This window comes from Rhinolophus sinicus, linkage group LG02, assembly GCF_036562045.2.
Source record: "Rhinolophus sinicus isolate RSC01 linkage group LG02, ASM3656204v1, whole genome shotgun sequence".
NCBI lineage: Eukaryota > Metazoa > Chordata > Mammalia > Chiroptera > Rhinolophidae > Rhinolophus > Rhinolophus sinicus.
Genome location: NC_133752.1, coordinates 155,571,769 through 155,597,342, shown reverse-complemented (window position 1 = coordinate 155,597,342; position 25,574 = coordinate 155,571,769). Strand labels below are relative to the sequence as shown.

Below are 25,574 nucleotides of genomic sequence, written 5' to 3'. Positions count from 1 at the left end.
CATTCCAATACATCTTTCCAGTCCTGGAATAAATTCTACTTAGTCATAGTGTATTATATTTTGAATGTACTATTGAATTTCTGCATCAATATTCTTAGATAAAACTGATCCATAGTTTTATTTTATTATGATATCTCTATCAGGAGTTGTTATCAGTATTATGCCTGCTCTATTGCTCTATTTTTGTGGCAACAATATTTATTGAGTACTTTCTATATATCAGGCAATGTTCTAAGAATTGTATTTGTATTAAACTGTTTAAGCATCACAGCAACTTCTCACCTGATGTTTACTGCTTTTAATTCAACTTTGTCTAGCAATACCAAACCACTGATAATGTTTTGTTTACATTTGCCTAGTATTTTGTTTTGACTATCCATTTACTTCCAACCCCCTTAGTTAATTTTTTTTCTAGATGTGTTTCTAATATTAAGTGTATAGCTGGGTTTTGTATTTCATCTAATCCGAGTCTTGCTTAATAGCTGAGCTTATGTCACAGACATTTATTGTTTTAATAAGCATGTTTGGTCTTGTCTTTTTGTTTTCTGGGTTTTTTCCTCTTACATGCTCATTCGTTTTGTTTTTCATCTTTTGCTGTACAGTTATTTCACATATTAAACAAATGTTTATTAAGTGCCTACTATGTGCCAAATACCATGCTTAGTGTTAGGCATATAGTAATAAACCAAAAAGTTGGCTACATATATACAGAGACAAACTGTAGTTTTGTTCTCCCCACCCCACTCCAACACCATGAGCAATTCTAATAGGAGTGGGGGTAAATAAGGCTTTCAAGGAAGATATAAGATCTAACATGCTCCGATTTAAATAAGACAAAGGAGTTGCCCAAATGAAAGAATAGGAGAAAGATTATCTCAGGCAGAAAGTAAGCACTGAATATATAAAGAACTGAGTATACAGAGGTGAAAACTGGGTGCATTATAGAAACTGAAAGAAAGTCAGTAAGAATGGAGAACACTGAGTGAGAGCAAGATCAAGGTGTAGGCAGGCCAGATCAGGTCTACTAGTGAGCCAAGTTAAAGAACCTGGGTTTTATTGTAGGTGCAACAGATATCCTAAAATACTTTCCAGGAGCAAAGTGCCTTCTATTAGATCTCCATTTTAAAACTATTGTGTTGAGAATGGACTGATGCATGACACATATGGAATCGGAGAGACCAAGTGATACACTACTAAAGTAGCACATACAAAAGATGGTGATGGCTTGGAGTAGTTGGCAAATGGTGAAGACAGATGGAAATGGATGGATACAAAGATTTTAATCAAGGTATACTATCACTCTTCCTCCTTCCCTTTCAAGATTACTTTTCCATATAGTACAATTTGGTCGTTTTTAAAATAAAGACATCCCTGTTCTTTTATATAAACTCATTCATTCAGCAAATATTTATTAAACACATTTTACTATGAAGTAACATGCTAAGCATGGAAATATAGCAAAGAAAAAATATCTAGCCTCACAGGTTGGTAAGCTGTGAAATAAAATAAAACTAAGCCTTCCTTATGTATCTGATTATGTTCTATCACAATATTCTAAATCAGTAACATTAAAACATTTTTTGATGTAATACAGGTCATTCATCCACTCAACGGACATTTACTAAACACCTCCTACGTAACAGGTCCTATTCTACACTGTACAAAAATATCCCCTCATGCGATATACAAGCATTCTAGTAAAGACAGGCAATCAAACATACACGTGCATTAAGTATTATTAGCAGTAGTAAAAGAAAGCTACAGCAGGGCACGGGGAAGAGAGTTACACAGAAGTGCTACTTTTCTACAGGAAAAGCAGACAGGCACCTCTGATGAGGGTATACGTAAGCAGAGTCCTGAATGACGTGAAGGAGAAAGCCACACAGGTATCTAGATGTGAAACATTGCAGAAAAGGCGAGACCAACTGCAAAGTCCCTGAGGCAGAATGCTGGCATGTTCAAGGAACACAAACCTGACCAAAATGTCTGAACTGCAATGAGTGAGACAGAAAACAATAAAATTAGTTTGAAGAGGCAGCCAAGGACCAGGCCTTCTCTTCACACAATGGAAAGAACTTGGATTGTATTATTCTAAGTAGGATGGGAAACTACATAGGTTGGCAAAGTTCTGAGCAGGAGAATAACATGATCTGACCAAAGTCAAAGTAAAAATTACCTTGGTGCCTTATTAGAATGGTCAAAATCCAGAACACTGCCAACAGCAAATGCGGGTGCAGACGTGGAGCCACAGGAGCTCTCATTCATTGTTGGTGGGAATGCAAAATGGTAAATGGATGGATATACTGCAGTACATCCAGACAATGTAACTTTATTCAGTGCTAAAAAAAAAACAAAAGAGCTATTAAACCATCAAAAGGGATGGTTTGATAGCCCTTAAATGCAAATCACTAAGTGAAAGAAACTAATCTGAAAAACCTCCATACTGTATGATTCCAATTATGTTACATTCTGGAAAAGGCAAAACTATAGAGACAATAAAAAGATCAGTGGTGCCAAGGGCTGGGGGGAAGGAGGGATGAATAAGCAGAGCACATAAGACTTTTAGGGCAGTGAAACTTTTTTGTATGATACTATAATTGTGGATACATGTCATTATATATTTGTCCAAACCCATAAAATATATACCACCAAATGTGAACCCTAATGTAAACTGTGGACTTTGGGGGATAATGATGTGTCGATGTAGGCCCATCAATTGTAACAAATGTACCACTCTGGTGGGAATGCTGGTAATGAGGGAGTCTATGCCAAATGTGGGGGCAGGAGCTATATGGGCAATCTCTATGATATTTTCTGTTCAATTTTGCTATGAACCTAAAACTGCTCTTAAAAAATCTATTTAAAAAAACACTGATGACTATAAAAGAGTAACTATAAATGGGATGAATGGCATATCCCTTTGCAAAACAGTCTAGGAAAGAGATTTTAAGGTAATGTCCCTTCTCATGGTTTCCCACGTCAATCACATTTAGAATTTGTGGTCTACAAGGCAAAGCTTTGAGACACGAAGATTTATAATTAAATTCTGGTTCTACTACCGAATAGCTTCTCTTCTTAGGTGAGTCACCTAACCTTTTTGGACTGTGCTTTCTTGGTAAAATAATTACAATATTAATAGTCATTCTACAAAGGGGTTTGTGAGGGTCAGATAAAAAATGAGATTTGGAAACATTAAAGAAAAATTACCTGGCTGCTATTTAGAGACCAGATGGTAGGGAAACAGAGTATGACCAGATAAACCAGTTAGGAATTACCATAAAAGGCTGGCAGGAGATGATGGTGGCTTATATTAGGATGGCAACAACAGAGGGTGGAAAAAGTGGTAAAATTCTGAACATATTTTGGAGGAACAGCATATAGGATTTGTAAATAAACAGGAAGAAGAGAGGGAGAAGACAGAGAGTGCGTCATCAAGAGAGAAGGAAAAATGGGGAACAGAAATGTAAATTCAATTTCACACACGTTAAATTTGAGACACCTAGAAGACACACACGTGGAGTTGCCTAAATAATTGCCTAACAATTCACATGTAAAGAAATGAGAGATGTTCACACCTAGCTTGTTGAAAACACTCACTGATTTACAGTCACATGTTAAACATGGCATAGGGTGGAAATATTATACCAATAGTGGTTTTAACAAGACAAATGTGGTTTCAACCCTTACTTAGTTTATAGTTTAGTGTGAGAAACAGAAAAATACCCAAACAATTAAAATATATGCATTAAGCATTATTATGGGAGAAGTCCAAAACTGAGGAAGAAATTTATAGAGATAAAAACTTCTAGTTAGATGCCATGGTTTTCAATAAATGAGGGAGAATATATAGGAAAATAGCAGAGGTTTGACTCATGAATGAATATAATCAATAGATAAATTACTTAACTAGCTCGATACTATAAATAAAGCATAGGTTACTGGCAAATAATCACCTTATAAATGAAATTGTGACATTAAATAACTTCAGTTTAAAGTAAGATACATGAAATCATGTCAAGTGCTAAAATGAGGTTTCTAAAAGGTATTACCACAACTTAAAGAAGTGAAAGGTAAGTAGATACTGAAGTAACCCCCCCAAAAAAATCTTAGGATAGCCCCAAAGTTGAAGTTTAAAGGATGAACAGAGTTGGAAAAGTAAAGAGAATATGCCGTACACTAGAAAACACATAAGCAAAGACTCAGAACTAGGAATTATTTATTAACAAGAGCTTAAAGAAAGAAGCCATCCATTTAAGAAATATTTACTATACACCTATTTTATGACAGGCCTTGGGAATCAAAGGTGAAGAAGATGCCCTGAAAAAGTCCACTGAATGGTAAAGAGAGCAAACTATCAAAAGGTTTTAATAAATGTTAAGGCTAGGTTAAATTTAGGCAGCTATGCAAATACACAGGCAGATCCTATGGAAGCAGGGAAGGCTTTCTGAAGGATGTGACATCTAAACTAAGACATTAACAGGAATTAAAAATTAAACCTGGGGTGGAGGGGGCTGGAAGTGGTGGGGACAGAGAATGGGAGGAAAGGCAAAATAGCATCCAAAGATTAGAGTATGTGCAAAAGCCAGAAATAGTGGAACACAATACTGGTGGGTGGATGGTGGTTATGACTGGGGTTAACATTATTGGGGTGAATGGCAAGAGCTAAGGCTAAAGAAATAAACTGGAACAAGACTGCAAAAGGATTTGTAAGCTATGTTAAGGAGTATAGACTTTACCTAAGGATGTCCTCTTGTCCATCCATCAAAGCAAAAAAGGTTCATATCAAAGAAAAGTTTCGAGTAGTGGGGGACCAGGTTATCTAGAATAGGGGTTACAAGCTTAGTTATCTACAGAGACCAGACAAGTAATAAAAATGAGTGAAGAGGACCGGATATAAGAAAACCCAGGAGACTAGGAATGATGAGAACTTTGGAGAGCCAAAGTCCCCTCTAAATGGGGCAAATTGTTGCAATGGACAATGTGGCTTAGTGTTGCGAGATCTTCCAATGTTTAAAAAGAAGCTGGAAACTTGCAATTTCAAGAGAAATACCCTGAATTTTTAATAATGGCAATTCAATTTCCTTGACAGATGGAACAGACCAACATTGAGGGAACTAAACAAAACAAGACTGAGTCAAACCAGCGTCATCTGTTTCCCGTCCACTGCAGAACCTCAGAGGCAGGGCTGAAGCCTGACTTGGACCTGAGGGTAGCAGAGTCCCTGGACAGTTAAAGTGGGATGACAGTAACCGCCACTTGGGAAGGCAGTGTCTGTCTGTCCTGCTCACTGCTGAGAAAGTACCTGACCCTTCATTGGTTTCAGTAAATATTTAGAGATGAAGTTAAAACTGGAATTTTTTGAAAACCAGTGTGTCATGGCAGTAGTCAGGACAAACTGGAGTGTAGACAATAAAAAAGAAAACTAAATCCAGTGCTCTTTCGCCCCAGCCCTAGCCCACTCTTCTCCCCGTTTTCAGTTTTGTTCACAACTGCTACGACATGCTGCCCAGGGTTCCTTCTTTGGCTGTAAGTGCCTCTAACTCAGATATGTGGCCAACGCACCAGTGACCACAATTAGCAACTATCAGCTTTCACCTGGCTGGGGGCAATGAAATTAAATAGGATGAACGATCACAGGAGATGGGAGAATAAGAATATTTTTTGCTTCACTTGAACAGCAGGCAAGGACCTCCAATGCTAATTCTATGCCCTATTCTAAGACTAAAACTGCTACCTAAACATCAAGGATCAGTTAACAGTCAAATGCTGGACTAAGTGTGCTGGGCAACACTCACCAAAAAGAATGGGTATGCCTGGATAGTAGGGTTAGGAAGGAAACAGAATGGGATTGACATTCTGCTAGAATGGAGATGGAGTAACAAATAGGTAGATTGAGAAAGACTAGAAACTCAAAACAGGTATGAAGTTAAATAATAATTAATAATTAAGACAAAAAAACAAAGAAAAAAAATAAACAGGGAGCCCAAAAAAGCCCAGAATTTTAGGATTTATTCAGAGTACAAGTAATCTCATAGAGCAAAGCCTGGCAATGTTTGATATAAACCACAGAAGATTCTGCTGTTATTGGGACACATGGACAACCAGTATTAGAGGTTATAAATTCACTTACTGAAAATAATCTTAATTATCCCTCATCTATGAAAGGTGAAATCAACAGGCTATCAAAATGTCAAGCCATGTGTGTTGTACCTTAGATATGGCTTTATTTTGCAGTATATTCATTCTCAAATAGTAGCTACTAGGGAAAAACTAGAGAAAAATCAGTTAACTTGAAAATCTCTAAGCAATTAGTATCCTAAAGAATGGACACCCAAACCCCATAAAGTAAGGACCTCATCTTACTAAAAAGAAGTCATCATATAAGGAATCCTTCTGGTTCAGAGCAATCACTTTAAGCCAGGAAAGGAAAGGTCTGTTACCCTGCTGGAGGGAGGGAGATGACAATGACAACGTATAATCCTACCTACAGTAGCCCACGCAAAAGGTCTGAGTCTCACATTCTGATAAAAAGCAGGAGCCAATGCTGATTAGAAGTTTATAGGAACTATAAGCCTATTACACTTTATCTTAAAAAATTCAGTAGACCTAGGTACAAGGGAACACTACAGAAAGACCTAAATGTTCTGTCAAATTTAGGAATGAATAGCACGGCTCCGGGTTACCAATGATCAATACTAAAGCTGCGCATTCACAAACAGGTGAAGCAATAAAAGAAAAAAGATACTCAAAGCACCTTTAATGAGAAGATAACAGGAGAATTATATAAAACCAAATGCTCTTTCAGACGCTCTAAGTCTGCACTGTACAATGCAGAAGCCACACGTCGATATGAGAACTTGCAATGTGCTGTCCAAATTGGATTTACTCTAAGTATAAAACACAACCCCAGATTTTGAAGATTTTGAATGAAAGAGTGTAAAATATCTCACTAATAATTGAAAGGGTGATATTTTAGATATATTGAATTAAATAAAATATAGTATTAAAAGTAATTTCACCTGTTACATTTTACTTTTTTAATTTGGCCACAAGAAATTGTAAAATTACATATATAATTCTATTTCGTGGCCTGCGATTTATTTCTATTGGACAGCACTCTTATATTTTAGTCAGGTTTAATGTGAAACCTTAAGTAAATTGACTATTTAAACATTTTCATTGAATTTAATCTAGTTTGTTTCTTTAGTATTAAATTCCTCTTGGGTACAACCTGAAGAAAAAGACTTTAATGTGAAGCACAATGACAGCTGACCAGACTGTCCAGAAAAGAGACTGAATCAAATTTCTGGGCAGAGGCTTGAGCCAGCAGGATTGTTCCACCAAATGGTAACCAGGGTCTCTTCATGTTATCTCTGGCAAAAGGGTTACACAGTAAGAAGGGAAGGACTGCGTACACGCGGAACAGGATTTGACCAACAGTTTAACTATAATCCATCCAGCATAATAATATGCTTTTATAGGATTTTCTCAATTGCAATCTAAGTGTTAAACTTACAAAGTAAGATAAACACCATTCACTCTGATTTATTCAAGTTTAGCCATTCTCAGACATTCAAATTCACCTTTTTGGGAAAGATCTCACCCAACACTGACTCTAATTTGCTACCAAGGGAAACATACCTCTTTCACTACGGTGAAAGAAAATAATAGCAACTACTTTTTATGAAGTACCATGACAAATTTTTAAAAGATACTGAAATTCTCATATAATAAACATTTATACAGTCTGGAAACAGTCCATGGTCCACCTGGAAACTTCAAGAGAATGTGGTTTTAGGAAATTAAGAATTGCACAAATAAGATGCAGAAGAATATAAACACTTTACAAGACAGCACTGACTCAAAGTGCTGACTCAGTAACTCAGAAAAACAATTGTACCATCCCAATATTAGAAGACTGCTAGTTTTAAAAATTGTATTGGATTCAGCACAATGAAAATAAAATTGGATTTAGAGACCCAAAATTTTCTACAGATGCAAATATTTCTCAAGTCAGAGTTCTTTAGCACAAAACAATTCAAGGCTTTAATAGTGTTCTCTGTCAAATTACGTTAGACTTTGGTAACTAGTGGTAGAAATGGAACTAACAGAAGACATCACAGATAGCTTAAGGAAAACTTTGGGTTCAGGTGCTACGTAATTTGAGAGTGAAGTATCATCAGTTATTCATTCAAACTTACAGAAGTCTGCTAATACTAAGTACAAGGCATTATACTAAATTTAAGTTTTGGAGATACAACGGAGAACAAGCTACAACCTCTGAACATTACAGGTTTATTCTCTGGTAGTTTTGTAAAAGAATAAGAAGGTCACCATCGCTATTTCATCGCCTGTTTCCCATGCCCAAAATCTAGACACTTCCCCCTTCTATTTGTCTTTGGAAAAAAGGGGGCGGGAATGGAGAAACAGGGAAGAAGAAATCTTCACTAACATACTTTTAAATTAAAATTATTTTTTCTTGTTTCCTTCCCTCTACAACTCTAAACTCCTTAAAGACAGAGGATGAAACCTATTCACCTCCCTATCCCTAGCATCTAACTCAAATGTCTGGCACTCACCTGCTGCTCACTATCTCAGAGCTAGACAATGTGATATACAGATGATGTGTTACAGAATTACACACTTGAAACCTATGTAACATTACTAACCACTGTCACACACAAAAATTTTAATTAAAATAAATTAATTACAGTCATTGTGTTAGGGCTACTGCTTTCTTTTTCTACTATAAACCAGCATCAAGAATAAATGAAGGCCAGCCCGGTGGCTCAGGCGGTTAGAGCTCCATGCTCCTAACTCCGAAGGCTGCCGGTTCGATTCCCACATGGGCCAGTGGGCTCTCAACCACAAGGTTGCCGGTTCAACTCCTCGAGTCCCGCAAGAGATGGTGGGCTCCGCCCCCTGCAACTAAGATTGAACACAGCACCTTGAGCTGAGCTGCCTCCCTGATGGCTCAGTTGGTTGGAGCACATCCTCTCAACCACAAGGTTGCCAGTTCCATTCCTTGAATCCCGCAAGGGATGGTGGGCAGCGCCCTCTGCAACTAAACATTGAACATGGCACCTTGAGCTGAGCTGCCGCTGAGCTCCCGGATGGCTCAGTTGGTTGGAGCACATCCTCTCAACCAAAATGTTGCTGGTTCGACTCCCGCAAGGGATGGTGGGCTGTGCCCCCTGCAACTAGCAATGGCAACTGGACCTGGAGCTGAGCTGCACCCTCCACAACTAAGACTGAAAGGACAACTTGAAGCTGAATGGCACCCTCCGCAACTAAGATTTAAAGGACAACAACTTGACTTGGAAAAAAAAGTCCTGGAAGTACACACTGTTCCCCAATAAAGTCCTGTTCCCCTTCCCCAATAAAATCTCAAAAAAAAAATAAATAAATAAATAAATAGAATTTAAAAAATGATTGGTAACCTTTAAAAAAAGAAGTAAATGGATTATTTAAAAAAAGAATAAATGAAGCTTAAAATAAAGGTCAACTTCTGGTGTTTCTTTTTGCAAAAAATAAACATATACATACGTTAAATGTAGGTGCTTTAAAAAAAAAACACCATAAAACTGTGACGCCATAGTCTTTAAGGAAAAACATGCAGTTCCATAAAGCTAGTTTCCTTCCACCACTATCACTAGATCTCCCTCACCTCCCAACCCCATCCAGAGGTAACCAGCACCATGAATTTGGTGCAAATGAGATCCCATTGCACACATCATTTGGCAACAAATTTTTCCTTACATGTATGAGGCCTCTCCATATTTATATACAAAAAAAGCAGCATGGCACAGTGGACTCCAGACCAGGCAGCCGAGGTTCAAATCCTAGCTTTGAATTCCAGCTCTGCTATTTACTACTTAAGAGAGTGAGTAGGTTAACCCCTCTATGTTTCAGTATTCCCATATGTAAAATGGAGATAATGATCGTGCTTATTTCTGAGTTCTTAGTAGCACTAAAATAGTTCATGTTTATAAAATGGTTAGCACAATCCCTGGACAAACAATACAATTTGTTTCTTAAAATAAAAAAAATCACCAATGATAATAATCTAAACATAGATCTAGGTAATTCTCCATTATAGAACTATTTTGCATCTTATTTATCCCTGCCTCCTACTGATAGGTGTTTATATTGTTTTTCAAACAAATATACCTACACAAAGCTCACTGGGCAGATGTGTAAATTTCCCTAGATTATTATCTTGAATAGTAATTGCAGTTAAAAATTTAGGAGCCATCAATTTTCAACTGTAACATCTAATCCTGAGCTTTGCAATCAAATGAGTGAAAATTGATGGCTCCTAAGTTTTTAAGTTTTTTACTGCACTTCCCTGCAAATGAGACTAAGCATCTTCTTAGTTCATTAGCCATTCCAATTTCCAATTTCCTCTTCTGTGAATTGCCTTAATGTCCACTGTTCATTTTACTTGTATATGTATTATAGGTCTTATTCTTTTGATATTTATATATTCTGGACACAAATCCACTGGATATACAGACACTGCATATATCTCCCAGTTTTGCCACTTATCTTTTAGTTTGGTTTATGATATATTTATTAAACCTAAGTTTTTCTTTTTGAGTCACTCAAATCCTTTATCCTTGCTGGTTCATTCTTCTTTACTTGACTTGTTAAAGAAGTCCTTACATATCCTAAAAACATATATTCGATATTTTCCTCTTTTTTAAAAAGTTTTACATGTTGAGTGTTTAATTCAACTGGAATTTATTTCTGCATATGGTCTGAAGTACCGATCTAATTCCCCAGCTCCATATAGAAAACCAATTCAACAACAGTTTCCTCTTTCCCTGCTGATAGAAACTGCCATTTCTAGCACTACCAACTTCTCAAATACGTATGGATCCATTTCTGAACTCTCTTTCCTGTTATATTAATCTGTCTTGTCCTGTATTAAGACTATACTAATTTAAATACCGTAAGTTTTTTATTTTTTAATTGGTGTATAATTTACATAAAGTATGCAAACACTGTACACAGTTTGATTTTTAAATATGTATCATACCCCTTTGTGATCCAATCCAAATCAAGATACTAACATATAAATCACATAAAAGTAATTTTTAAGCAATATTTGTATTTCCCACCCACAAATATAGTATACCCTGTCTTTTATTCATGTCTAACTTCATGTCTAGTTTTATATCCTACAATAAAACTTTGGCTACTTTATAGAATTTGCTGTAAAGGAGATTTTTTTTCTTATTTTCTAACTGGCTGTTGCCAATTGGAATGTTGATGTTGTATCCAGAAACACTGAGTTCTCTTGATTTTTTTTTTTTTTAATATTCTAGAGATACGTTCATCTCATTTTTCTTCCCTTCCAATCCTACTGGATTTTATTTCTTTGTTTCTTATTAGTGCAGATATACTTCTCTTTTCTTGATTTTAATGGGAATGTTTCTCAGGATTCACCATTAAGCATGATGCTTGCTATTTGAAAGAGAGTTTGAAAGACAGCCTTTACTGGAAGAAAAAAGTTCAATTTCCTTCATGGTTTGAGGGTTACTTTTTTTAAAAAAAATTAACGGGTATTGAGTTTTATCATATACTTTCACGAAATCTTGGAAGATTTTTTTCCTTAAATTTTATAACTTACATTAACATGATTTTCAAATATTGAACTATCTCCTTAAGTTCTTTTCTTAACTAAAATCTATATGTCTCTGTTCATAAACGAGGTTTAATGTTATATATTTTCCCTTGTATATTCTTTCGAATTTAGGTTTCAAGGCTAAACTTACCTGATAAATGAGCAGGGTAGCTTTCCTTTTTTTTCCTATTATCTAGGTCACGTCTTATAAAATTGAGATTATCTGTTCCCAAAAAGTATATGTGAAATTATGTGATTACAAATATCAAACTTGAAACTATTCCTTCTGATACCTTTACACCATTGAGGATGTCTATAATCACACAGATAATGAAAGCGTTGATGAGAGTACAGGAAAACTGGAGCCCTCATACATTGGTGGTAGGAAAGTAAAATGATGAGCCACTTTAGAAAACAGCCTAGCAGTTCACAAAATGGTTAAACATTGAGTTACCATTTGACCTAGCAATTCCACTTCTAGGTATATAACCAAGAGAAATAAAAACATGTCCATACAAAAACCTATACACAAATGTTGGTAGTAGGAGTATTCATAATAGGTGAATGTGGAAAATAATCCAAATATCCATCAAGTGACAATGGATAAACAAAATGTGCTATTATTAGGATTTCCAGGTGGGAATTCCTGCCCATTCTCAGGAATTGTTTTCACTTTCCCATTCCCAAATCCCAAGAAAAGTTGGTCAGGAAATCAGGAAAATCAGCTCCTTGAACCTAGGTGGTTGACAGTATTGGCCATCACTTTGTGGCAACGATTCATCGTGGAGAACAGAAAACAGTTTTTATCTCGGGATTCGAGAAGGGGAAAGCGAAAAAAATTCCTGAGAATGGGTGGGAATACCCACCTGGAAACTCTAACTATTATCCATAGAATGAAATTTTTATTTGGATATAAAAAGAATGAAGTTTACTGATACATGCTACAACATGGTTGGGCCTTAAAAACATTATCCTACGTAAAAGAAGTGAATCACAAAAAAACCACATATTGAATGATGTCATTTATATGAAATGTCTAGAACAAACAAATCTACAAAAACAGAGAATGGAGTGGTGATTGCATAAGGTGGAGGATTTGGGAAGACTTGGGATTGGGTGCTAATGGGTACAGACTTTCTTTCTGAAGCGATGAAAATATTCTAAAATTGACTATGGTAATGGTAGTACAACTCTAAAAATACTAGAAACTATTGAATTGTACATTTTAAATGGGTAAAAAGTATGGTTTGTGAACTATAGCTTAATAAAGTTGCTATTTTAAAAAATACCTCTTGGGGAAATTTACTACAGCTTTAATTTCTTAAATGGTTGTCAGTTGCTTTAGATTTCTATTCTTGTTCAGCCAATTTTGGAAACATTTTTTTCCCCTAGAAAACAGACCATTTTACCTAACTGAAAAAATAACACACACACACACACACACACACACACACGAGGTGTGATTGGAAAATATGGAAAGCAGTTCTGGAAGTCCTCTTTCACGAGTGTCTTTAGTTGTGCTGTCGTAGCTGCCTTGATGTCCTGAATCAATTCAAAACGTTTACCTTTCATGGTCATTTTGACTTTGGGGAAGAGCCAGAAGTCACATGGTGCCAGATCCGGTGAATAAGGTGGATGAGGACACACCACAATGTTTTCATTTGACAGAAATTGCCGTACCAGAAGTGATGTGTGACACGGAGCCTTTCCATTGTGATCACAAAATATAGTGAAGGCTGCTGCCAAGTGCCATCCAAAGGAAAGGCAGGGATCTTCAACACAAGAAGTGGCGCATTGAACCTTAGTAACAGTGTGTGACAAGTTTCAACTTGTTCGGTGTGTTTTTAAAGTGTGCTGTAAATCATCCTCCATCATGACACATCATGTCACACATTGCTTCTAGTATGGCAATTTCTGTCAAATAAAAAAATTACGGTGTGTCCTCAACCACCTTTTTCACTAGATCTGGCACCGTGCGACTTCTGGCTCTTTCCCAAAGTCAAAATGATTCAGGACATTGAGGCAACCACGACAGCGCATCTAAAGACACTCACCAAAGAGGACTTCCAGAACTGCTTCCAAAAGTGGCAAGAACAATGGGATAAGTGCATTCAAAGCAAGGGGGAGTATTTTGAGGGGGATTAGTGGCAATGTGTCTTTTACTACAGTAATTTTATTTAAACATTCACCATATTGTTTGATCACACCTCATATACATATGATTTCTGTGATATTTAAAATTACAATTGTAATTATATTCCATTTTTAAATTGTATTGTTTTCTTAAATTTTTATTAAAATATTGCTAACATACAAATATTATATTAGTTTCAGCTGTACATCATAATGATTCAACATTTACACACCTAAAGAAGTGATCACTACGATAAGTCCAGCAACCATCTGACACTGTACTATGCTATCACAATATTATTGACTATATTCCCTATACTGTACATTACATCCCATGACTTACTTATTTTATATCTGGAAATTTGAACTTCTTACTCCCCTTCACCATTTTCCTAGCTTTTTAAAATTTTCAATTACACTTGACATTCAATATTATTTTATATTGATTTCAGGTGTACAGCATAGTGGTTAGATATTTACATAGTTTAAGAATTGATCCTCCTGACTCGTCTAGTACCCACCTGGCACCGTACATAGTTTTTGCCATATTACTGACTACATTCCCTATGCTTTACTTTACATCCCCATGACTATTTTCTAACTACCAATTTGTACTTCTTAATGCCTTCACCTTTTTCACCCTGCCTCCCAACCTCCCTCCCATCTATCAACCCAATAAATCTAGAAGCCATATGACACCATAGTAATTACAATATTGCCTATATTCCTTATGCTATACCCTACGTCCCCATGACTTTGTAACAACCACTTTGTGCTTCTTAATCCTTTCCCCTTTTTTCACCCACCCCCCAAACCCCTTCCCATCTGGCAAAAATCAGAACATTCTCTGTATCTATGAGTTTGTTTCTATTTCCTTTGTTAATTTTGTTCTTTAGATTCCACATACAAGCAAAATCACATTGCACCTGTCTTTCTATGACATACTCCACTCAGCACAATAGCCTCCAGGTCCATCCAGGAAGCTGCAGATGGCAAAAACCCATTCCCATCCCTGTCCAGGAAAGGAATTATTATATACAATATTCCATTGTATATATGTACCACCTCCTCTTTATCCATTCATCCATTGACAGACACCCAGGCTGACTTCACATCTTGGCCACTGTAAACAATGCTGCAATGAACATGTGAAAGCACATGACCCCTTGAACAAGCATTTTGGGTTTCTTCAGATAAATATCCTGAAGTGGGATTACTGGGTCCTTGTCTCTTGTTACAGCCTTCATTTCAAAGTCTATTTTGTCTGGCATTAAGTATTGCTACCCCAGCTTTATTTTGTTGTTTCCATTTTCATGAAATTTCTTTTTTCCATCCCTTTACTTTCAGTCTGTGTGTGTCTTTCAATCTGAAGTGAGTCCCTTGTAGGCAGCATATGTAGGAGCCTTGTTTTCTTATCCATTCAGTCACCCTATGTCTTTTGATTGGAGCATTTAATCCATTTACATTGAAAGTAATCATTGATAGACATGTAGTTACTGCATTATATTATTCATGTATCTTTTTTATTTTTTTTGTCCTGAAGAAATCCATCTAACATTCCTTGTAATACTGGTTTGCTGGTGGTGAACTCCTTTAGCTTTTTCTTAACTGGGAAGCTCTTTATCTGTCCTTCAATTCTAAATGATAGTTTTGCTGGATAAAGTAATCTTGGTTGTAGGTCCTTGCTTTTCATCACTTTGAATATTTCTTGCCAATTCCTTCTGGCCTACAAGTTGAGAAATCTCAGCTGACAATCTTATAGGAGCTCCTCTGTAGGAAACTAACTGCTTTTCTCTTGCTGCTTTTAACATCCTTTCTTTGCCTTTAACCTCTGTCATTTTAATTATGATGTATCTAGGTGTGGGCCTCTCGGAGCTCATTTTGTTTGGGACTATCTGTGCTTCCTGAGCTTGTATGCCTATTTCCTTCACCAAGTTAGGAAAGTTTTCCATTATTATTTCTTCAAATAAGTTTTCAATACCTTACTGTCGCTTCTCATTCTGGTACCCCTATGATGTAAATGTTGGAATGCTTGATGTTATCCCAGAGGCCCATTAAATTATCCTCATTTTTTTAGATTCTCTTTTCTTTTTGCTCTTCGTTTTGGGTGTTTTCTGCTACCTTATGTTCTAAATTGCTGATTTGATCCTCTGCTTCATCTTTTCTACTATTGATTCCCTCTAATATATTCTTCATTTCAGTTATTGTATTCTTTATTTGATTGGTTCTTTTTTGTTTTCTATTTCCATTTTTTCAGTTTCTATCTCTTTGTTGAAGTTCTTCCTGAGTTCAATGAGCATCTTTATAGCCAGTGTTTTGAACTCTGCATTTGGTATATCGCTTTTCTCCATTTTGTTTAGTTCTTTTTCTAGACCTTTGTTCTGTTTTAATTTGGGACACGTTTCTTTGTCTCCCGATTTTGGCTGCTCCCTGTGTTTGTTACTATGTGTAAGGTAGGGCTGCTATGCCTATTGTTAGTAGAGTGGCCTCATGTAGTAGGTGCCCTGTGGGACCCAGTGGTGCAGTCTCCCTGATCACCAGAGGCAGGTGCTCAACGTGTATCCATTGCATGGGTTGTGTGTGTCCTCCTACTACAGTTGAGCCTCCCACATCAGTGGGAGGGATTGACCCTTGGGCTGACTGCTTGTGAAGACTGGCCCTGACTACAGTGGAGGAGCTGTGGTGCAAGGGCTGACCCTACAGAGCAGGGTTTGCTTTAGCAGGACTCTGGTGCTTGCCCAGTCTGCCCTGCGGGTGTGCTGTCCTTGGATTCAGCCAGATAATGCTCCAGCTTGGTCCGAAGCTGGGAACAAGGTGTACCAGCCCTGGAGCCTCCTGGGAGGGATCCCACTGCAGGCCAGGTTTAGCTGCAGCCTATGTTCTGCCTGGGGCAACCTGGTATGAGCCACAAAACAATCTGCAGATGGCCATCACCCTCACTGGGCTTAGAGGTGCTTCAAGAGGCCAATCTGTGAACAGAGACTGGCTGTCACGGATGTTGGGCGTAGGGATGCTCAGCCAGAGATATAAGATGTGCCGAAGCCAGATGCTGCTTGTTTGGGTTTTGTGAACCTTTGAGAGATTTTAGGAAAGTCTGCAGCATGAGCTAAGGCAGGTTGTTTGTAGGGAAAAGCCACCGGAAGTGGCTTGGGTGGGCCCAAAAGTTGGGTGGGGTGGGGTCTCAGGGATTCAGGACCATTGAATGGTGTTATCCAGGTTGGTGGAGACTCAGACATGGTGGCCACCTGCATCTGAATGCCAGGAAAGGAGAGGGCTCAACAATGAAACAATGGCTTCCGTCAGCAACTCTGTCCAGGAGGAAGGTGCCTCTCCAGCCCTCACCCTGATTCCAGACAACTCAGTTCCTCCCTATATGTCCCTGGCACCTATCAAGTTGCTGCCCCAGCTACAGAGCTCAGAGCGAGTGAGTCTGTCAGCGCGTGAATTCTGAGTGCCGGCCCTTTAAGGGGAGCACTTTGGACTGCAGCAACCCTCGTCTTATTCAGCCAGTTTCTGCTGGTTTTCACAGCCAGAAGTTATGAGGCCTTCTCTCCTCAGAACTGAGACACTGGGCTGAAGAGCCTGGTGTGGGGCTAGGACCCCTCGCTCTTCTGATGGGGGGAGACCCCTGCATCCGAGTTAACCCTCCTGATTTTTAATGCTCACATGCATGTACAGGATCAGCCAGTTTCACGACTCTGTTCCCCCCACCAGTCTCGAGGTGGCTTCTTCTGTATGTCCTTACTTTTAGGGCTTCGGTTCAGCTCGACTGCAGGTGATTCTCAATGATGGTTGTTCTACAGTTTAGTTGTAATTCTGAGGTGGTCATGAGAGGTGGCAACAAAGCAATTATCGACTCCACCATCTTGACAGAACCTCTATCATCTGTTTCTTGATGAGTATTTTCAGAACTTAATCGACTGAAAAGAACCAGCTTTGATTTAAATGAACATCACTATTGCTTTTATTGTTGATTATTTTCTGTCTCGCCAAATTCTATTTTTATTTCCTCTATCTTCCTTTTTTTAGTTTTACTTTCTCCTTTTTTTAGTTTTGAATTGAATATTTGGTTCATTAATTTTTTTCAACCTAATACATGTATTTAAGGTTATAAATTTACCTCTAAGCACTTTTCTTGTATCCCTCAATTTTTGATACAATTTTTTGTTGTGACTCGGCTCTGATTATTCCATAATTTCCATTTATTTTTAATTCTTGAAAATTCTTAGTCACTTTTTCTTCAGTATTGCTTCTCTATCATTCTCTGTGTCCTCTATTCTAGAACTCTAATCAGACACTCATTTGGAGCTTTTCAATCTGCCTCTACGGTAGCTTAGCTTTTTTTCAGTATTTTTCATCTCTTTATCTCCCTGTGCTGTGTCCTGAGTTATCAGTTTTATCTTGAAATTAACAACCACTTCTCATTTTCTATTATGCCCATTGAATTATAACTTGCTATATTTTTCATTTTCAAGATTTCAATAATTACTTTATATATAATATATACATGTATATATTATATATCTAGTTTCTTGGTTGTCCTTATTCAATTATGATGTATTATGTTCTGAATAAAAAAAGGAAATAAATGTATTTTAAGCTAATATACTTTTACGTAAAATGTTCTTTGAAGTTTTCCATTACAAAACTCTTCTTTAATGTCAAAAGAAAAAAAAAAAACTTCTTAAAAGTTCTCTTGACTGTTATTCTATCCACCAAATGTTACTCCACTGTGCCCTCCTGCATCACGGCATGGAAAGAACAAGCTCTATTATTCCTATTTAGAATGGGAGAAACTGAAGCGTAGTAAAGTTCTTTTAAAAATACTTTTTCCAAATTATTTTTTGAAAAATATCAAAGCCACAAAACAGTTGAAAGTATAATGTGTACCTATATACCCTTCACCTAGGTTCAAAATTAACACTTGCCACATTTGCTTTACCTTTCTTTTTATGTATCTCTATACATATACCACTATATATATGTATACACCACAGCCAAATACCCACCATTTCTTTTCTGAGCCCATTGCTGAATCCATTGTGATACTACTTCATTTCTACATATTTCAGCACGTATCTCTAAAGAATAAGGTCATTCTAAATATATTCATTATACCATTATCAAACCAAAGAAACCATGAGATTAAACATTCTCTTACATGGATATGCGGAAGTACACTCAAAAAATTACTTAAGTCACCTGACTAAATGTTATTTATCTTGGCTTGTCTAATTGAACCTAAATTGGTTCTCTGCTGATTATTTAGAAGTGATACTTAATCTGTCAATGGCATTTTCTTCCTCAATGACCTTGAAAATAGATTTCATTTACTGCTTCATCAGACAGGTATATTAAATCCAAGCATTTCTGAAAATCAAGCAATAATCTTCTAAGATAGTCAAACCTCAAAAATCAAGTATCCTGAATTTCCAGTTTGTTTGCTAACACTGCACAGAGTCTTAAAGTAAAGCTAATCTAATTAACTCTCTCAAAACTATACACTGCTTTGTAATATGCCAGAGAGGTTTATATTGTACTAAACAATTATAATTTCACTATACCAGCTTTACAGGGGGAAAAAAAAGTTGTTCTTAAGAAAAACATACACGGGCCAGCCCGGTGGCTCAGGCAGTTAGAGCTCCGTGCTCCTAACTCCGAAGACTGCCGGTTCGATTCCCACATGGGCCAGCGGGCTCTCAACCACAAGGTTGCCGGTTCAACTCTTCGAGTCCGGCAAGAGATGGTGGGCTCCGCCCCCTGCAACTAAGGTTGAACATGACACCTTGAGCTGAGCTGCCACTGAGCTCCCAGATGGCTCAGTTGATTGGAGCACATCCTCTCAACCACAAGGTTGCCGGTCAGACTCCCGCAAGGGATGGTGGGCTGTGCCCCCTGCAACTAGCAACGGCAACTGGACCTGGAGCTGAGCTGCGCCCTCCACAACTAAGACTGAAAGAACAACAACTTGAAGCTGAACAGCACACTCCACAACTGAGATTGAAAGGACAACAACTTGACTTGGAAAAAAGGCCTAGAAGTACACACTGTTCCCCAATAAAGTCCTGTTTCCCTTCCCCCACCCTTAACCCCCCCAAAAAAAGAAAAACATACAATACAAACAGGATTGATAAGCCAAATGAACCAGTTTTATTCATGAAAAAAATGGTAAGTATATTTGTGAATCTACATGAAAATCAAATTTTTTCAGTGGATACAATTTAATCTCAGTCACTGACATTAGGAACTAAAAAAGATAAAAAACAGTAAAATTTTATCCTTGCTCTCAAAGACCATACAAGTTACCCTAAGAGTTTTAAATCAAAAGAAATAGCAATATAACCTAAAGTTCATATTTAAAGGCTAAACTGTGTCATACAGATAAGAATTCTATCTATAATCAAAGAAATGTTTAAGATAAATCTACGATCAAATAGCTAATAAGAAGGTTTACTATGTGCCGCTAGGCACTGTTCTAAGTATAGTCCATGAATTAATTCAATCCTCAAAGCAATCTCATGTTTCCACTGATTGAAACAGAGGTAACAGTGAGATGCTAGCATAAAAGGATTTATGCAAAGGGTAGGACTTGACCTTAACCTTATAGAAAAGTACAATGGAAAGAAAACAGAAAAGCCCAAGCCAAAGTATAAATATGGCAAGTACTCAGGTAAGATCAAAACAAAAGTTCCAGGGCTGGCCCCGTGGCTCAGGCGGTTGGAGCTCTGTGCTCCTAACTCCGATGGCTGCCGGTTCGATTCCCACATGGGCCAGTGGGCTCTCAACCACAAGGTTGCCAGTTCGACTCCCGCAAGGGATCATGGGCTGTGCCCCCTGCAACTAGCAACAGCAACTGGACCTGGAGCTCAGCTGTGCCTCCACAACTAAGACTGAAAGGACAACAACTTGAAGCTGAATGGCACCCTCCACAACTAAGACTGAAATAATAACAACTTGACTTGGGGAAAAAAAAGAAGTTCCAAATCAAACAAATTAGGGCTAGATAAGTAGGATGGGATTGGATTAAGAGAGGCCAATGTACCCAACAAATGGATGAAAATTTTATAAACCAGCTAGAGCAGGGCATCAGTGGGCTCTCAACCACAAGGTTGCCGGTTCAACTCCTCGAGTCCCGCAAGGGATGGTGGGCAGTGCCCCCTGCAACTAAGATTGAACACAGCACCCTGTTCAATCTTTTTGGTTAACCTTTTTGATTAACTTTTAGAAATGGTAACCTGGTAACTATGTAGAATGAGTGAGAAAGAAATCAGAAGCAAGGAACTCTCCAATTCTAACATTTACACACCAGCTTAATACATTACCAGATAATACATTACACCAGCTCAATATATTGACAGATAATGTATTGAGCTGGCATGTAAATGTTAGAATTGGAGAGCACACACTAAACCAACTGTGCCACCCTTCACATCAATAAGCCCATCCACTATGAAAAAGGAAGTAGTAAATATAATTGCAACACACCCTGAATTATTTCCGAATACATCTTCAATAAAGTTAAAAGGTACAATGAAAACCATGTCAGTAAAAAGTGTTAGTCAATTAATATGAAACTATTTGTGCTGTTCAGTACAATATCAAAAGAATTTGGCTATATTTGGCATAAGCATAATTTTATAGTACAAATATTTACTTCAATAAAAACACCATCACAAATAAAGGAATTTACAAAATAATTCAACATAGAACTTCTTTAAATTGCTTTAGAACTATCACACTATTTACCATAAGGAAATAAACATATGGTTTTTATAAACAACTATTATGTAAATGATACACTGAAACTAACGTCACATTTATTCACACACTAAGAACTAGGTATTTATAGCTTCCATACAATAAATTCCATAATCCACATCAAAAAGAAGCTATTGCAAAAAAACTTCCTTTCTTGTAATTAAATGTACTCCTACTAAAGAGAAGAAATGTGAAAATAAAAAATCTCAAATTTGTGAAAACTAGATCACTTACCAGTAACTTGAGTTATCCTATTGGGTCTTTTCCCTCACAGATCCACCTCTCTTGCCCTTCTGTCCAGCATGAGACTCTTCCTGATGGGCATCCACTGGAACTGAGGGGGCATGCAGTACAGACGTATATGTAAGAAAGTTGGGGGGAGGGGATTTGGAAGATGCTAGAGACATGCTTCAGTGCACTTGCTTACCTTCCTGAAATTGGAAATTTCAACGGTTCCTTGGTCCTCGAGGCATTCACAATAACTTCAAAGAATGTGGATCTGTGGAGATTACCCAATAGGAGAACTCCAGTTACTGGTAAGTGATCCAGCTTTTTCTTCTCTATCAGAATAAGAAGATTATTTAATTTTATTTGAGATTATTAATACATGTAGAATGACAGGGAAAGGGTTGTAAATTCACCAGGTAACTACATATGTATGCACCAAAGTAAATACAGAAATAATATGCTAACTACAAGATCAACAAAAACTTTGGCACTGTCAGAAACATAAGCAAAAAAAAAAAAAAATTATTTGAATTGTTTCATTTTTAAATTTCCCCTATAATGTCAGCTATATTTTAATATACAAAGATATAAGCTATCAGACTATTCCATTTCACTGAAACAACACCATCGTTTTTATTATTAGTACAAGAATAATTAGTTGATCAAAATCTGTCATTTCTTAACTAGCCATTGTCATTAACATTCACTGAATTTTGGTGTAGCGGTCACTACAGTGGATTAACAATCTATAAGACTTCAGATAAAAAGCATCAATACAATTCCCATTTATCACTCAATAAGTCTTTAAAATAACAATTTGCCACCTAAAACAAACCAATCACAAACATATAAAAGTATACCAGGCCATGGGTAGATAACAATGCTGATTTTAATTTACATACTTGTACAAAGTAGTAATATTTTTGATTAACTATTATACTTTTGAAACAACTGCCTAAAAATGGACCTGTCATTAAAACAAATAAACAAACAAACAATTTCTAACAGAAGAAAAAAGGTCTCTCCAACAGAACTTTATCTGCAAGCTCACATGAAGATATCCTATTACCTTTAACTCAATACATATTAATCAAGTAAATGTTCGTTTTAATGTGCTACAGCAGTGATGACTTCAAATACCAGTTCCTGTTGAAGACACAGATGTTTCGGTAATACTCCTCCCTTTCACCATTATGTTACTAAATAACCACCTTCAAGAAACTATGGTTTCATGCCTCTTCATTCTATGGAAACAAATTTAAAGATAATGTATATCTTTTCCTTTATTTTAAAAGTAAATAGCATAAAATGGTGTATAAAATAATTATTCAACAAAAACAAATTGAATATATAATTCTAATAAAAATCTTACATTCAAAATTGTTATGAGGTGATGTATTTTGTAAAGGCTGCCAATACACGTCAAGATTTGTGTGAGATTTCTTTTAAGATACAAATTATCTTAGATAAATTATATCCATTTTTCTATAAATGAGTTTTAAAAAATAAGAATTAATGCATTTGTTTGTAAATGACTCATTCATTCAAACAGGGGCACTCACAGATCTCAATTTTTACCTGTAATACAGAGATAAATACCAAAGGGTTATCTAGTTAACTTTTCTAGGTAACTAAATTCCTAATTAACTTCTATGTCCTAAAGAATGAATGAGGACATATCACAAAGGTCCTATATGGTTGGATTGATAAAATAGACACAGGAACAATAATACAAATATTCTATCCTTATGATATAAGCTAGTATAAAAGATGTTATTAAGAACTAAATAATTTCCAAATATTATTTATAGTAAATGCAGTCTCCATTTAAATTCAAGTCTTACGAATTTAAAAGAGAATCAAGTGTATTTTTTAAAAAATTTAAGTGAATTAAAATATCCTGAAAATATTTTAAGGTAACCAAAAGGTTCGCTTAGAGACCAGCATTGAAAGCTATGTTTGTTGTTGTTATCATGCCATAAGCTCAACTAACATAGATTTTATCAGAACAGCTAAGAAAAGAAATTCAAAAAATTAAGATGCTGTATTCAAAAGTATTCTATATAAGCTCTAATAATTATAATACTCATCCACAAAAAGGTACTCATACTCCGTAGTAACCAAATCAATCATTTCACTAATGAAAATCTACTCCATCAAATCAATCTGAACTTATGAAAAAAAACTACTCAGAAAACAATGTAGTAGCTAACTTTCACTACCACTAGTACCCACTGGTTTGGACATTATATTTTGGCTAGAAGCAACTTAAAATTAGAACTGGTTTTGATGATTCCAGGTACATTATTTTCTAATTTTCATTAAAATTTAAAAATCTAATATAAGTTATTATGGTTGTGGAAAGTTGTTCAGGGTAGATCTGGACTGGAATCTTGTAACAGTGTAATAAAATTTAATATAATACACATGTTCAATCATATTTAAGTGACATTATTGATGGTTTATATATAAATATGGTGGAAGGTGTGTGTGTGTGCGCACGCTCATAAAATTGAGTTGAACCTCAACCAAATTAGGGTTCAAAGTGAGTTATAAACTTACTTATTAAGTAAGTTATTTACAGAAACTACCCTGTTTTTGACTCCTTAAATAGCTCATCAGATAGTCTAGGTAAGTACAAAATCTCACTTTATCTGCTTTTTCCTAGCTGGACCCTCCCTCTCATTATCATCCAAAAGAGAAAAGTTCTACAGGGCACAGCAGTTATAAACAAAAATTACAAGATTGGTACTTTGTCTTTTTTTAATTCATTTGACAAAAATTTATTGACTCTATTGTGCCTTATCTCCCTTTTCAGTGCCATGATATACTACCATCAGGGTCCTCTAATTATAAATACCATTTCATGTCCTAACCAAAATGTTCCTTTCCATCAGTTTCATACACTACTTCCCCTACATCAACCCATAAAGAAACAAACAAAAACAGTACTGTTTTCTTGTTAATGCAAATTAGCCTGAAATCAAGATGGCAAAAACTATATTCATCTGTAAAATAAGGGTAACAACAGAACCTATTTCACAGGGCAGTTGTAAGAATTAACTAAGTCAATGTAAGTAAAGTGTTTAGAAGCAATGCCCAAATCTAACCATATATCAAACTGTTACTATAACCACCCAGGAATGGAATTATTTTCAAATGATTTTGTAAAATCTTTAGAGCGATATGGTCTAAGGACTAAAAGAACTATAAAATTCTAAACTTCACTCAGAGATTTGTCATTTGTATTAATTTTGGTACTATTATTTTAAAACTATATTCTTTATACTGTAAGATTGAGTAGTTTATGTTAGTAAGACAATTTGCAGCATTAAAGAGCTACAAGAACAGGTTAATATTAAAAGTGAATTGCAAATACTACTATTCACTCATTTTTTAAAAAATACACATAATTTGGAGTTAATAAAACATTCTAGGCAGTAGTTACTAAGTAAATCACTATCATTATCACACTAATATATAAATTATATCTGCTAATACTAGGAAATCAGCCATTATATTAGATTTACTTTATTAAAGGAGGCTACTAAGACTTTTAAAGTTGCCAGAAACATTTACACAAATAATTTTCCATGTCCCAATACCTAATTTTCACAAGTTAGAATTTTAGGACTACTGATAAATTCCAAAATCAAAGTATGAGATGAACATTCATGTTACTGACTGATATTTGATTGTAAAGATATTAATATTCAAACTGCTTGGAAAAGCTGAAGAGGAGGGATGCTGGCAGGTAAGTAAGCTCTAGTTCCCTAGAATCCTTGCTCTGGACACAACAGCTCCCCCTTTATCTATTTTATATTTT

At 36.3% G+C, this 25,574-nt stretch overlaps 1 protein-coding gene across 5 annotated transcripts in view; it reads right to left on the bottom strand.

The window, feature by feature from the left end:
- YAF2 (YY1 associated factor 2) overlaps window positions 1-25,574 on the bottom strand; it is a 69,954-nt gene that overhangs the window by 24,695 nt on the left and 19,685 nt on the right. The window contains exons 4-5 of one of the 5 annotated variants that reach the window (XR_012494008.1): window positions 21,948-22,019; window positions 21,755-21,854 (exon numbers count right to left, since the gene is read on the bottom strand). The exons of 2 other annotated variants lie outside the window; for them this stretch is intronic. Coding sequence is in view for 2 of the 3 variants with exons in the window: in XM_074325829.1 (XP_074181930.1) it covers window positions 21,948-22,080 (133 nt within the window). In the remaining variant the exon portion in view is untranslated. Of the gene's footprint in view, window positions 1-21,754; window positions 21,855-21,947; window positions 22,081-25,574 lie in introns of all 5 variants that reach the window. 2 more of the 5 variants (XM_074325829.1, XM_074325828.1) reach the window with 2 other exon arrangements.